The sequence below is a fragment of the Lipophrys pholis genome, assembly GCF_963383615.2.
Source record: "Lipophrys pholis genome assembly, chromosome: 17".
NCBI lineage: Eukaryota > Metazoa > Chordata > Actinopteri > Blenniiformes > Blenniidae > Lipophrys > Lipophrys pholis.
The window spans coordinates 8,192,018-8,208,088 of record NC_137643.1 but is presented as its reverse complement, the minus strand read 5'-3'; the positions used below and the strand labels follow the sequence as shown (position 1 = coordinate 8,208,088).

The 16,071-nt window shown below is 42.5% G+C and overlaps 1 protein-coding gene across 2 annotated transcripts; it reads right to left on the bottom strand.

The window, feature by feature from the left end:
* Positions 1–770: 770 nt before the first annotated feature.
* eomesa (eomesodermin homolog a) lies at positions 771–4,895 on the bottom strand (the record flags this gene model as incomplete). 2 transcript variants are annotated; one of them, XM_080485702.1, is made up of 7 exons in its annotated part: positions 4,016–4,895; positions 3,542–3,696; positions 2,717–2,838; positions 2,324–2,482; positions 2,076–2,137; positions 1,237–1,955; positions 771–1,114 (listed from the first exon to the last, which is right to left on the bottom strand). In XM_080485702.1, exons 1-7 carry the CDS (start codon positions 4,720–4,722, stop codon positions 1,101–1,103), a joined length of 1,938 nt encoding a protein of 645 aa, XP_080341828.1. In that variant the 5' UTR covers positions 4,723–4,895. The 2 variants fall into 2 exon arrangements, with proteins under 2 accessions (XP_080341828.1, XP_080341827.1); XM_080485701.1 differs by lacking the exon at positions 771–1,114 and having other exon boundaries at positions 1,202–1,955; positions 4,016–4,893.
* Positions 4,896–16,071: the final 11,176 nt, after the last annotated feature.

The following is a 16,071-nucleotide window of genomic DNA, read 5'->3' as shown; positions in this document are numbered from 1 at the left end:
ATCACACGTTGCTCACTTGAATAGTGAGCTGTGTTGTTACCTTTTAACACTTATTTGAAGGATGAGACGAATTGCTCAGCGCTTTAATACAGGTCTGACACGGGTCCTCACCATTTCAAGTGTTTACTGTCTATAGATGCAAATAACAAGAACAAATAACCTTCTTCACCGTGACCTTAAGATTGCTTTTATCCATGTCCTTATGTATCGTTGGATACAGTAATTATTATGGCAATCATAATTGTGTCGATTGTAGAAAATGACGCCCAAATATACACATATTCATAAATATTATAGCCTTTAAGCCGTCAGCGCAATAAACTGTGGTTTAGATAAGCAGCAACAGTTAAAATGCTGGAATAAGCTTTGTAAATCATCAGCATTTACTCTCACCTTGCTAAATATAGTTATATTCAATATAAAGATGAATTTGCCCTGCATTTTTACCTCACCCTTCATTGAGAGTGGAAGTGAAACGCTATCCTACTTGTTGAAGTGACCATTTCTTGAAATGAACCACCATTTCATTCATTGTCAGAATTTAAAGCCTTATTAGCACTGTGTCAAAGTTTAACAGATTTTTATAGATGAGGATTAATAAGACAGTATTAGATTTAAGCATAGTGTATCAGATCTAGTTCCTGAAGAAGTTGTCTGATGCATTCAAAGTCGACATATTTTTATCTCCACCAGATCAAAATGTCAGAGCTGCCACAGGCGACTTATAATATCACCATGATATCTAAATGAAGTATACTCAGAAAAACATTCAGACAATGCTTTATGAAAAGCCATTTTATTATCCATTTAATAACACCTCCATGAAGACAATTTGTACAAGATACATCACATTCTAAAGTGCACGAATACTGTACAACAGAAATGACTTAAATACGCAGGGGGGGGGAAACAAAGTCACAGCTCTTACAAAATAAAATAAGTTTCAGAAATAAAGAAATTATAAGGGACATGCTTTTTATTTTATTTTATTTTTATGTTTTTTTTAAAGAAAAACAACAATCACTATGCATGTTTCTGCTCAGGTATGTGAGAGGGGCTGGCCTGGGAAAATAACCTTGTGCAGCTTGCTTGGGGGAACACTAAGCTTTGGCACCTTTAGAGAAAAGAGAAAAAAGACATTAACAAGGAATGGAGAGCACTCAATAATAAACCAAAGAATTATTAGCTTAAATAAATAGTCTTAGGGGCTTGTGTAGAATGCATAATAACCCATGCCTTTTGGGTTGTCCTTGTTGTACTCCTCCGTAGTCAAGTCCTCACACTTGATGGTTGGGGAGTTCTCTGTGCTTGAGCCCCCCGGGGACATCCTGCGCCTCTTACACACCATGGAGTACACACCAGAATCGGTAGAGTCCACTGATTTCAGTGAGTGAGACGTCTCGATCCAGGTTGATGGTGGCGGCGCGCTCTCCTCAGGCAGCTTTTCTTTAGTGGCCCCGAGCTGGTCCTCCGGGAAGGCCGGGGGGCTCGGACGAGGGGACCAGGGCAGGCCTGTGGTCATTTTGCGCTGGTAGGAGCTTCTAGTGCCCCAGCCTGCAGCCATGGAAGCAAAGGCAGAGTCTGGGTAATAGCTGAGGGCGTGGGATGTCTGCAGGGACAGGGGTTTGATTCCATATGACAGCAGGCTACTGGTGGAATAGTCATTCTCATATGACAGATCCAGCTTGTTGGAGCCCGGCTGCTGAACAGGGGGGACGAACCAGCGCTGGGCAGAGGCAGCTGCACTGGCGTCCTCGCTCTGCGGAGAAAGGAGGCTGTTGGTTTGAGGAACGGCCCGTTCGCCAGTGTAGAATCGGTTCTGAGGCAGGTTGTTGACAAACTGGTCCTGAAAGAAAGGTTGCATGGCGTAGCGGGCTCCGGGTACAATTTGGGTAGAACGAGGGGAGTCTGTAGGAGATGGAGTCAGCCGGTCACTCTCTGGTGCTGTGTACATCCTGATTGATAAAACAAAATACATGCTTGTATCAAATGATTTGCAGTAACAAAGTGTGGTGCGACGTGCAACAATCTTGTACCACAGGAAGTTCAAACTGCTTCAAGTGCAAGACACTTACGAGTCATAGTTATCCCGGAAGCCTTTTGCAAAGGGGTTGTGGTCTATCTTCAGCTGTGTAATCTGAAATGAGAAGAGGTTCTGCATCAATAATGTGCACTTAAAAACAAAACAAACAAAAAAAAAACCTACACAAGGTCAGCAATAATTTAAAATGACCTTTCAATACATAAAAATCAAGAAAGTCCTTTAAATTTGCCAGATAAAACAAAAAGATGAAAATCAAACTAACAATAATCAAACACTTACATCTGTGTTCTGATAAGCCGTGACAGCTATAAACTGGTTCTCTGGGAAGGTGAAGGTTTGAGTCCTGGCCTCATTGCTCATGTCCTCCACGCCGTCTTCTGTCACCTCCACAATGTGCAATCGTGGCTGGTATTTATGAAGCGACTGCAAGACTATCATCTAAAAAAAATGGGAAATGCTTGATGAGTGTACTGTAAATTTCAAAAGGCCACATCCATTCAGCAAAAAAAGAGCTTGTTGATAAATATATTTAAAAATTTTAATAATTGTATAAAACCTTAATATTAAAAAAGGAATTCATGAAATAAATAACTAAGATGAAAGTAGAAACGATAAAAAGCACTAGATGTGTTTCAAAATTGAATTCAAGCTGGTCAAAAATCAATATCTAACCTGTGTGTTGTTGTTGTTTGCCCCTTTATTGTTGGTCAGCTTCAACTTGCCAAAAGAGATTTCTTGCCTCATCCAGTGAGCACCAGTGTTCGGAGATTCAGGATGAACATACATTTTGTTACCTGCAATTAAAACAAATAATATAAGCAACATGACAATCTCAAGCAATGATCATTTATTTGTCTGAATTGAGAAACAATTAATATTCTGCTTTTCATTTATGGAAAACAAATGTTCTGATAAGAATTTATAATCGAATGAAGCAGCTCAGAAAAATTGTAATCTGTAAAGAAATTATTCTTATTATTCTTATTATTGTTGTTATTATTATTGTTATTATTGTTCTTGTTATTATTGTTGTTGTTTTGGTTAATTAAATATTAGATTTTTCTCTCTCATTGAATGCAATAATGTTAAAATTAATTGATGAAGAAACAAAATGAAAACTTCTCGAGAATATACAACATGCTGCAAAAAATATGAGTGAATTTCTTCATTTCACTTAATTGTTTGTAAAGTTGAAGTTATTTGAAATAAAGGGGATATTTAACCAGTTTTAACACCTACATTTACTCCCCGAGATGAAGTGTCACTTAAAAGAAAACCGCACAGGAAATAAATTAAAACGGTCCAAGTGTCAATGAATTTTGTCATTACTAATATAAACATAACACTTCATGTCAATGTTTTACACGGAGCTTTAATACAACATTTGTGTCATTTTTCGACACATTTTGTCCTTCGACTCGATTCAGAAGAAAGAAAAATACCGTTATTTGATTGATAAAAGACAACAAAAATGTGTTATTCCATCCTGTAACTCACCTTGCATATTATTGTCTGCTTTTCCACAAGTGACCCACTTTCCTCCCTGAAAGCGCCAGTGATTCGGGTCAGCCAAAACAACTTCTACAAAGACATTGTAATGGGCCGTGAGGTTGAGTCCGGTGATGTTGAAACTGAGGAATGGAAACATCCGTCTGCAAGCAGAAACCAATAAACAGGAAAATTAATGACACTCCTGAGACGAAATAATTCAATCAACTGTAATGAACTTGACAAAAATCTCGTTATTTTCGCTCATTAAGTGCAGAGTTTGGGTATTTGGAAATTAAAAGAAACGAAAAAGTTGTTTTTCTAAATTCCTTCAAGTCAAAATTATATATTTTCTGCGTGCGTAAAAATATTCTCGTGCGTAAAAAAATAGAATTAGATGCGAATAAAATCATTAAAATGGTTTTTAGAGGGTTTCATGTGTCGAATTGGGCCTTTAAATTCTCCAGCAGCGCGTGAGCTTACCTGCCCTGTTTGGTGATGATCATTTCGGTTTGATGCCGGTGGAATTTCAGCCATAGCGGCCGGTTGCACAGGTAGACCTGCGCCCGGGCGCCTGCGGCGGAGCCCGGTAGAGACATGGAGCCAATCCCGGTCCCCGTCCCGGGATAGGACGGGTACAAACACCCCGGGCCCTGGCTGAACTGGTACCCTCCGCTGCTGAACTGGCTCCGACCGGTGCACACGGACGAGGAGGAGAAGCCCGTGGGCGGCAAGACGGATCCGTAATGTAGAGAAGCCGGGTACCTGGAGCTGCTCGACCCGGTGTACACTGACCCGGTCTGCCCCGCGTACGGGAAGAGGGAACACGGGCTCGTCATGTCGGAGCTCGCCTGGGATGACGAGATGAAGTATCTGTCAGAACCGAGTTCGTCTATGTTGTACCGCCGGCCGCTCGTCAGCTCGTCCTCGCCCAGCACCGGGGAGCCTTTCCTCCCATCCGGGCCGGCCTTGGTGAAAGTGTCCCCCTCTCCTTCGCCCAGCATCCCGGTGCCCACCCCGCTCAGGTACTTCTTCGGCGCGCTGGACTCCGACTCCGTGCGCTCCACTTCTTGGTACTCAAGCTGCGACGACGGCCTCGGGCTGTTGTTGGCGCTGTCCGACGAGGACAGGTTGTAGAAGGTCTTGGGTAAACTGATGCTGGCGCTGGGAAGGATATTCTCTAACTGCATTGTTTTTAAACTCTCGCAATAAATAAGAAAGTCAACAGTCCAAAGAGTGAGTCTCGGCCAAGGAGGAGCCACCGGCGCCTTGGTTGGGTCTGTCACTGAAGCCTCCCTCCCTGACAAATGATGGGAGGTTGAAACCTCTCCTCACCTATAGTTTCTCAGATAAGATAGTGGGCTGGACATGGGACGTTCAGCTCTTATATGATGTAGTTCTGCACAAACCCCGACGGGCTGTGATGGGAGGAGCTTTAGGAGGGGCATGCGGGGGCACCAGCCCTCCCTGCAGCCAATGGCTGAGCTGCTCTAATTCAATTAGACAGTCTGAGATAGGAATAATACCAAGAGAAAGTTTATTTCTTAATTCAGGAGGAGAATTCACTAAAAAGGTAAAACATTAAGGCGACTCAAGTCCATCATCTGTGTCGGGTGTACAAATATAATGACGCCTGGAAACTTCTCCTGAACTGAAAACTAAGACGAGCGAGGTTTTCTTCACAATTCACCTCAAAGACTCACCACGAAATTTACGATTTCGACCGATCGCGCGTTTCCGATGGCTCCTTATTTTCGGCTGAGAGCTGCGAGAAATGCGAAATACACACAGGGATGTGTCATGCAAGTTGTTTTTTTTTTTACTCTACCTGCTCTCCTCAGAATACAGCAAACCATCCGACAGCCTTTCCTCCTGCAAACAGCTCGCAAAACAAGGAGAGCCTCCACATTTTGACCATATTCTTAATAATTTCACCTCATCGAGTCTTTGCGTTTTTGCTGGTAAATAAAAAAAAAAACCTGCTAAATAAAAAATAAGGTCATGTTCAAAAGTATTTAATAGACCCCTAGGTTGTCTATTATTTTTCAGTTTTTACAAATAATATTTGCAGACATGTTTCTTTTCTCCCCTAAAATGGAAAAAATAAATAAAAGGCATATATGTATTTTTTTTAATAATACTTGAGTATTTGCTTTCATCATAACAATCTAACATTTCAGTTATAACTGTAATAAAACAAACCTGCGGTTGATCCAATATTTTAACAGAATAGCCTGCAATTAAAATAACGTTTCTTGAAAATATGGAAAATTAATAAAACATTAGGACATTTTAAAACAAACCCCGCTTGTATTTTTATTTAATGTATTTTCGTGTGACTTTTTTTGTTGACATATTGCTTAAGCGGGGAGATATCAAGTTTGAATAAAAAATGAACGCACATCCGAGAAATGACGCACTCACACCACATACGTCTCTGCACTCGCTAATATTTAAATTCTACAGGACAGGATGATGCAAAACTACAGGAGTGAAAAAAAATATATGTGTATTGTATAAATTAAAAATCAAACCGACAATTTAATGACTGTGATGAGGAGTCACATCATATCTATCACTGCACGCAGACACGCACCAGGAAAAGGGGAGAGTGAAAAAGATCAGAAGCGTCTGAATCCAGGAATAATAAAATAAAGCCGTCGCACGTTCAGACGCGGTGAAACTTTCACATCCAGGCCTGCACGTGATGGAGGCATTATTGCGCGTGCGGTGACACGGGGACAGCGCTCTCTAGTGACTGATCAGCACGCCGGGTAACTTCCTCCACCCCCCCACCCCCAGTCACCGGGAGTAACTTTAACACTCTAAGAGATCAGCATGCAGGCCGTCAACCCTCACTTTTCCACTGCTTTCTCACTTTACATCATCCTCATCTCGCATCTGCACGCGCGCGTTGTGTCGCGCCGCCTCGCGTGTGCGCGGAGGAGGGGGGGGGGGGGGGGGGGGGGGGGGGGCAGCAGGAGCTCACGCGCGAGTCTTAAAAAGAAAGCTGGAGGGGAATGGGGTGAGGTGATGGTGGGGGGTGTAGGGGGGTGAGATGAATTTGGGGAAAATGGGGATACAAATCTGTGAAAAGCTGAGGGAGAATCTCGGCTGGAGGCAGATTGGTTAGTGTCATAAATGGGACAGTAATGTTGGCTATTGGGCCATCGGGGACTCGAGCTACAGCAACACAGCCTGTCAACCAAGATTGAGACCCTTCCCCAAGTATTGCTCGCAATAACACCAACAATTTGACAACTGAGATCAACCGTCTTTTTTTCTTTTTTTTTTTTTTAAATCATCTGAAAACCGCACGTATTATTTATTTTTGACCTGCTTCCCGATAGTGTCACTTATCTACAGGTAACTAAATCTTGATTTTCACAGATCTTTTTTTATTTTTTTATGTTCTTTACACAAACACAAATCCCCTGGGGAAACCTGTAAAATGATGCCCGTGGAGCTTTTTTTGGAAGGGTGTAGGTGTGTGTGTGTGTGTGGGGGGGGGGGGGGGGGGGGGGGGGGGGTCATGAAAAAGGATTACTGTAAATCAGTGATCCCCTGCTCAAGCATGTTTTCATCAACCAAATGCAAATGATTTAAAAAAAAAAAGAAGTTTAAAAAAGACAGAAAATGTGCATTACCTGGATTCTTGCACGTGCACATTTGTAAGAAATGTCTGTTTCTATTGTCTTTCACTGTCATGAACATAGCTGAAGTGCTGCTCTCTTGAAGCACAGTTGCTCCAGACTGGTTCAACAGTTCGGGAGTAAATCTATAGTTCAAAGGGAGCTGCATTTTTTTTTTTTATTTGAACCAAAGTTGAGCATTTGGCACCTGAGCTGTCAGCACCTCATTAGTACAATCTGTCCGCAAATGACTAATTAATGATGAGATAAGTTTTGTTGAAAAGTCTAACTTTTGCTCCTGAGGCACAGGCCCGATCAATCAAAAAAGTTCTGTTTGCATTATTGTATTTTCCACAACGGATCGTTGGACTTTTCAGCTTTATCTCTCAGATGATCAGAAGCCCATTGAGAGAAATGCCTGGTAAACAACCGCAATGTCATCGTGTTAACGGCCGTGCTCCAGAGCGTGTTGGTTTTCCCAAACGACCCCAAAGACTTGGCTGCCATTTGAAAAACGCAGAAAACAAATAAACATGATTTATAGGCCACCTATAAATAAACTAATTCCAAATGAGGTGGATGTGTAGGTCCCACTCATAAAGGAGCTCCCACTTGTGACCTGTCAGCATGTTTCTTGACCACCTATAAAAGTCCAAGTGGTGTCTGAGATGACCCTGTTTGGCCCCAGGCCAGGGCCCGCGCGACAGGGAAGGGAAGTCTCACCATATTGTTGTCAGAGTAGATCATCAACACAGCACATGAAAGGAATACATTCCAGGTTTTATGGGCCAAGGTGGCTGCTGAAGCCTTTGCTCAGGAGTGAATTCATGTACCCCATTGCAAGGATTAATAACGCAAGTCTCATTAGAGATCCTCGCCACCGAGACCCCTGGAGGGAGGGGTGCTGGGAAAAGAATCGAGTGCAACGTGCACCGTGCCAGCGCCGCGCTCCTCCGCAAATCATCATCCTCAAGAACATTTTTATTGGAAAGAATTTATTTCACAAGTTTATCAGAGATGTCCCCCAGTATATTTTCCAGCGCTCGGGATCGCTAACATTTAATCAAAGCAGTCGTCTTTACATGAGGAGGCTTATGTTACAGACATGCTGCTGTCTTCAAAGATACAAAGGTGACAGCTTCATCAATTTCCGTTTGGCTGCATATTGCGTACATCAATTACTTTGTCTTTGCCTTATTTCCTTGTCTCCACAGTTTCCCCCTCATGATTTAAACAGCACACGGTTCACCCTCCAGATTGGGAAACACATTTTTGTTACAACGCCATTTTTGCCTATTCTCAAACAGCATCGGATTGAATATGTAAAGTATATTCATGTTGAATATAATGTAGGTTATTTCATATGTCATTCCAACACAACAAATCATCATGAAATGGGAATTTTTTTATTTTATTTTTTTCCTGTCTGCAGCCAGTCAGTGAGTGAGACCCATGGGACTTCCCTCTGTATATGCAGCACGTTTGAATCCTCAAAATACATTAAAGTAGATTGCGTTAAACCATTGTATGATGCTCTGCGTCATATCAGCGGATAAGTCTCAATGTCAGCATGTCGTTGGATGCGCAGTGCATGTTTTTTGCCTGCTTTGTGTGCCTGGCTTGGTATAGGAGCGGTGATTATTACAGGAATGTATCTGGGGATATGTAAGCCCAGTGCTTTTGTGATGCACAGGGTTTTCTGGGGGAAATGATAATCCACTGTGTTAAGACAAATCTTTGAAAAATAAGGTGTACTGGTTGCATTCAGGAAAATAGGATTGATGCTGCTGTGCTATATTTGATTCCCTAAGGCATCAGGGACATGATTTTTGGATTACTGCATTATAGAAAGTGTCATCCAGAGCCTGTGGGAAAAACAGCAGGTACAGAAAAGGGTGAGTTTTCAGGTATTCATGCTCTCACCATGCCTGACTTTTTATCATCCCATACAAATAAATTTAATAATACTGTCAACACAATTCAGATTTGTTTGTTTAGATTTTTTTTTTATTAAAAAGTTTGCAAAATTGAATTATAAACTGTCATGTATAATTTAAAATCTAACATCCTTCAAAGGGGAGGGGTGCTTCTAATGGCATCTTTGTAAATACATTCAACAGAGGGTTGACTACAAATCACTGAACTGAATTTGACACATCCACCCTTTTACTTTCACTCACTATCATCTTGGGCAGAAAAGTGGATGGCAGTCCATTGGCCCGAGTCTCACCCTCACCCCCGTTTTAGCATCAACCTTTGTTGACCCACTTCTCTGAGCCCATCCTCCTGAAACACCAGAGGAAGTGACATGAGGGACCAGAGCAAAATAGCAGGTGCTAAAGTTTGACAGCGTAGACTGGATATATGTGTTCCCTGGAACGTGAGGTGTAAGGGAGGGTGGTGGAGTTGTATCGACTCGGCATTAAGCCTTCACGATAGCACGCCCTCTCTAACAGGCGTACTCGCCTGAGCTGGGAGGGGGGTTGTGCTTGGGGGGGTGGGGGGGTGGCACGAGCTCGTCAACCAATCAACCAGCCACGACCACCAAGATGTAGCAGCGACCATACCCAGCTCACCCCTGGTTCTCTGTCCTTTCCCACAGCACTATTACTGCCAAACAAGCTGGGCTTTTATCACATTGCGAGCCCTGACTCAGAAACTGCATTTCAGGAGGACCCTGTATTTTTTCTCTTTTTTTTTTTTCATGTCTTGCTTCTTTTTTTTTTTTTTTTTTGGACAGGGAACACAAACAGATTTACACCACAGGAGTATTCTGCTGCTGCTCCTGCCTCAATGTGGTTAAATCAGTGAGTCAGAAGTGAGAATGTAGAGTTTTAACACTTCTCTCTATGAAAGCTTCTAGAGCGACACAGAGGAAAGCCCTAACTGACTTACTGTCTACCAACCAGAGGCATATGCTAGTGGGAGGGAGGTTATGTAGACATGAACAACGGTTTAAGGTTGACCCCCCCCCCCCCCCCCCCCCCCCCCCCCCCCCCCCCCCCCGCCACCCAGTGAGTGAAAGAGGGATGTTGTCTCTGCATCTTCAAACTTGTCTAGGGAGCAGGGGTGACATTCACAGTGCCAGAGGGTCCTCAGATCCCACTTTCTGTCAAACATAAAATAATTTCTCGCCTCTTTACGACCAATTTATTAGACTTCATATCACATATAAAGCAGCTCTGTAATTTCTTAACAACGTATAACTAACATTGAACCGATTGATGAAATGCCAAATTATTCTGTGAAAAGGCTCCTATTTTTGCTCTGGAGAAATGCATCCAGCAGCCATTAGATATAATTAGAGACCACAGAATGGTCATGTATTAAAACATTTGCAGCAATTTGGCAGCTGTATAATTTAGATGTACTGGATCATGCCATGCACATACATGAAAACACACAAACGTGCGCGTGCACGCTGACACACAATCATATACACTTGCCGGCGTGTATGCACACACGCTCATATATGCACACACAGAGGGACCTCAGTGCAGCGGACACCTTCAATATTGAACCCAGACCCAGGCCTGGTCTCTGTATTTACATGTAAATGGTCTACAACAATCTGCGGCCCCTCTCGTCTGCTCTGTCCCTCCAGCCGTCTGGGCCTGGGGAAGAGAGCTGCTAGTCAGATGGGGGGGACCACATCAGATGGGCTCCCGTGGTTATGGAGCCAAACGCTCCGGAGAGAGAGGGAAGAGGCTGCCTGCCTGGCAGCCACTGAAACAGCAGGGACTCCCACATAGCATGGACGTGGTCCATGGACTGGCCTCCTTCTCTGACTGGAAGGCAGGGGAGAGATGTAAAGGATGAAGAAAAAGGCTTTCCATGTCTGTGAACTAACGACCGAAGCAGACGTCTTTTCTGTTCCATTTAATGGAAGGCCCACTCGCGTGTGCTTCATTGGGGGGAAAAAAAGAAGAAGCGAGATGGGACAGTTTAATCAGGTTTCCTACATGAGGACTAAGAACCTGGTCTCTTCCTTGTGGGTAGAGGTGTCATATTTGACAAGTGTATATGTGGATGTGGAGGGGTGGGTGTCAATGATAAGAAATTATGAACAGCAGTGAGCATGCATATCCAAGTCACATGGTGGTGGGAAGGAGCCTGCCTGTATTTGTTCCTTATGATCGTCTGTCGAGTGTTTGTGTGTCCTTCTGTGCTGGCGGGTCAGATATGGTGGAGGTCTAGACACATGGACCAAACATTCTGTCTGACAGGGAGCGCTTGTTTCGAGGTTCATCTGATGGTTGTAGACCTTGATAGAACAGACCAGCCGAGACAGGCTGGACCCATACCCAGTGTTAACGGTCCAGACTTCATTTAACAAAATCTGGTGTCTGTTAAGTGAATAAAGACTTTTAGCTGGTTTTTTTCTGTTCTGTGCATGCGCGCTCATTCTGAAATGAATATCAGTGAAACGTATGAAGGAGCTAAGTGACTGTCATCATGGAACAATTGTAAAGCAAGGTGTTTTTTGCTTCGCACATGTTAGATGATTCAACTCAGACCAGCAGAAAGGGGCCTATTTAGTTTGCGGACGTTGTGAGTGATTTTCAGAAATGAAAAAGAAAGCTGTGGAGTATAGAAAGTTTTTGAAAAAATTGCTGGTTTGATATGTTTTGGAAACGCATTCATTCAGCCACTTGAGTGTTTATGTTTTGGGAGGAAATGAAAAAAGCTTGTGAAACAAAAAAAAACCTCATTTGTGTTTCGGTGGGAACCAGGTGAACAAATTCACTTTGTTTCAATTCATGTTTTTCACAAAAAAAGACTTTTCTCTCGGAGTGAATTTAAACATACAAATATTGTAACAAAGGTCTGATTCCTTTAATTTTTCAATTCATGGTAACAGACGTGTGTTTCCACACCTAATCAATGAATTCAGGTTCAAAGTGTCCATCTGGCCCCCAGATTAACAATGCATAGTGTTTATCTTACATAGGAGACACTGACGGTACATGTGATTCATTTATTTGGGATTGCAGTGTAAGACTAGCAGAGAAAGAACATCCTTCCAAGAGATCAGTGATGCATTATTAAAGCTATCTATTTACCTTACTGGCAATGTAGCATTAGCGTGAATGCTATATGGGGGTGAATGTGTGAAAACATGTAGGACATGGTTTATATATATATATATTTCAATGTATTTTGCACCAAAAAAGGCATATTACAATTGGACCTCTATTTCTTTCAGACTTTTAACTTATTAAAGTTTTTTGAAAAATATATTTTATCAAATTTAAACTTTGTCATAATGCATTCATACCTATTTGCACTGAAACAAAAGAAAACATTGTGTACAACAATTTTTTATTTATTTTTTGCAAAGTTTGATTTGCTTTTCATTTTAATAGTTTGACCCATTCGGGATCAAGATTTATGTGGCCCCCAAAATGAACTTGACACCTGTTCTGTACAGATCAAGTTCACATTCATAATCCAACAATCCATATTGAAATGTTTCCATCTTGGACATTCAGGACACTGAAGAATAATAATGAAAAGTTTGAAACTTTTATTTTGCATATATGTTTCTTGAGACAGCACAGGAGTGATAAGCAGTCTTGCCTCATAGGAAGTAGATCCCTGGTTTAAGTTGAGTTGACTGTGGAGGCCTTTCTGTGCAGAGTTTGCATGTTTGTCCAGTACCCACTTCTCTCTTGGTACGCCAGGTTTGGTTTCCTCACCAAGTTCAAAAAATGGCATATGAGGCTACTTGGTCATTCAGAATTACCTGCAGACAGAAATGTGAACATGTGTGACTTTTTTGAATTACACCTGCAGTCCAAATGAACTATTGGATTTCTTAAAGTGGAGTTTGAGAGAGTTGTTGGTCCAAAGGTAAGCAAATACTCCTGGCAAAATGTGGAGTCTTCTTTGCACAGGTTGTTTTCAGTACATGAATATCTACTGCATGTCTCAGCTGCTGAGGGAAAACAATGAAATCTCCAAAATCCTGAATTCCTTTAAAAAAAAAAAAAAAAGTCATACAAATTGAGTCTAGATTAGGTTAGAATTACTTTCAGTGGTTTCATAATCTTATTTTGTTGTTTGTTGCGTTCTAATTGAAAATTCAAAGTAATCAGCGAGGCTGAAGCCTACAACAGAGCGGGTGGGTGGGGGTTGAGTGGGGGGGTGAAACCTCAGCAATAACTGTTCTTCATAGCGCCAATAGGTGTTAACCCTCAATTCAAAATATGATACGGCAGAGGAGGACCCACCAGGCCTTACACCCCGGGTTAGAGAATGTCCCCCACCTCTTCACTTCGCCCACTGAGCGCTGACACCTTCAGTGCAGAGGCAGACAAAAGGGGAGCCCCGGACTGATGTCGTCTTCATATATACATTCAAGATGGAGTATGTGTGTGTGGGTGTGTGTGTGTGTGTGTGTGTCTGTGTCTGTGTGTGTGTGTGTGTGTGTACGTGAATAGCTGTGTGGGGGACAATGCAACACGTTAACCAATGTGGGAGGTGTGAAGACGGGATCTGCTGCAGTCAAAATGAACAAAGAAGAGAAGTGCTTTTGCTTTGTTTTCATGCCTTGTGAAATTGCAATTAAGGATGTTTATTGTTAGACTTTTTAGTTGCATCTGTCTCTAGAGCTATTAATTGTCAAACATCAGAAATATGCAGGGCCTCTTCAATGAAAGAACATTTGTGGCCACATATAAGCGGATTCTGGTTTTCTGTGCACAGGCTATTAAGGGCTCTGTCAACAAACCTAAATGAGAGAATCTCTTGTTTTGGAACATGTAATATAGAATATGTATTAAAACCATGATAACTTTAATATCATAATTAAACATATCATGAACAAAACTATGGTATACTTCACCTGTGTGGTGGCTGCAACTCAGTCAGATCATCCAAGCTTGTGAGTGGGTGGTAAAGTCACTTTCTGTTTCATTTTCTCGGATTTGACAGCGTCTACCTTATCAGAAAAAAATTAATTTATAGTTCTGATTTTGACAGTAAATAATTAAAATGCAAATTTGAAAATGCAACGAAACCAACGGTTATGAAATATTTAACGGTCTCGCCCCGGAGAAAGATGATCCTCAGTTTGAGTCTAGCTGTGGCGCCTTTCCGAGTTTGTATGTTCTCCTTGTGAGTTTCCAACCACAGTCCAAAAACCCATGTTTATGGTTAGTTGGTGACTATGAATTAAGCAAAAGTGTAAGCGTGAGTGTGTGTGTGAATGTTTCTCTGTATCGGCTCTGTGATGGACTGGAAATCTGTCCTGGGTGTACCCGGTCTTCACTCCTAGTCAGTAACCTCTGCAACCTTTGGTTACATAAAATGCAATAGAAGATGGGTTGATAAACAAACTTTTGGTCTTGTTTGATCCATATATTGTAAGTGGCCTGCAGCCACAAAGGTAAATTGAAGAAAGGCGGATCAACATTTCTGTCTGGAGTTGGCTTTGTTCAGTGAAGGATTTTTTTTAAATATTGATTGAGAAAAATTAGAACCTCTTTGTTTGTTTTTTTTCTTTTAAACCTGTGATGTATTTTAAGGAGAATAATGCTGGGTTGGCTCCCTGTATTCTTTATGTTGCTCCTAACTTCATCTTGACCTACTGTATAGAAAGGTGGAGGACTTCATTAGAGCAGAAAGGCCTGTACATACATCAAAAAAGTGATATCGCTTTACCTGCCATCCCTCTGCAACTTGTTTGAGATTTTGTTATCCAAAGAGATAAATACAAGAGATTTTAAGTGTGTGAAGACACAAAACAAATAGAACACCTATCAGTTCTCAGCCCGACCTGTCTACCTCTCAGCCCCTGCCTTATCCAACGTGTCTCCACCTGCTTCAACATCAATGACCTTGGTCAATGTTTTCTGAGCTCAAGCTGCCTGCTCAAACTGGAGTTGTTACTTAAATTCAGGGAACCTCAATGAATCCCAGCAGCAGACGAAAAGAGCCGTTGTCAGTCTAGTCAGTCCCTTATATCATGCTGTAATTTAAACAGTGTCAAGTGGGATGTGAAGCATTAACATGTATATACATTGATTTTCCCAGACACAACATTTCAAGACAATCTGTCATATTGAATGAGTGGAAATATTCTGTCTTTATAAAAGGAATATTTTATCCATTTTAAAGGAACGCAGCATTTTTGAGGACATAAGAAAAGGATCCCATAGCTGGACATGGCAGTTTTGTTACCAAACTGCTCATCAGAATACTATTATGTTCCTATTTGTATCGCTCTCTTGTGAAATTCTGCCCATCTTGGCAGGGCTGACAGGAGTCAGGGTTCAACATAAGAGTCTGCAGACATGCATCAGCCCCATACCAATTAACGCAACCCCCAATCCTAACTCTGTGTAAGCTCCCTGATTCCGACCGTAAACCCGGTCAGTAGCTTCCACCTCCCACCTCTAACCCTGCCTGGCATGTGAAGTAGTGTAGCCATGACTCCTACCGCAGGACCAAGTGTGCGTACAGTGCGTGTGTCGCGCATGTGTGCGATGCTGCAGTCTGCTGGCCTTCCTCCCTGCCGAGGCCAGAAGGCATGCTCCCTGAGTCCTGCCAGCTCCTCCACAGTTTGGGGGCACTGATGTCAGAATGGCAGGAGCTTGTGGGCGGCTGCTATTAGTGAGTCCTCTTCACGCCAGATTCTGGAGTTCCATCAGCTGGTTGTGTAACTTGTTTCTTGCGGGACGTGGAGAGAGTTGGTCGTCTGTGTGTTCAGGAGGAGGGGAGGCGCGAGGAGTCGGGGGGCTAACTTTTGGCTCCGAGCAGGGCGGTGCGAGCGGACATTCATCAGCACCCGTGACATGAACACGAGCGAGTAATCCAGCGACTTTCGAGTTGGATGTTTCGCGAAAATCAGAATCGCACGCGATAACACACTGCTGATTTTGATGAGAAACACCTCTGAACAGC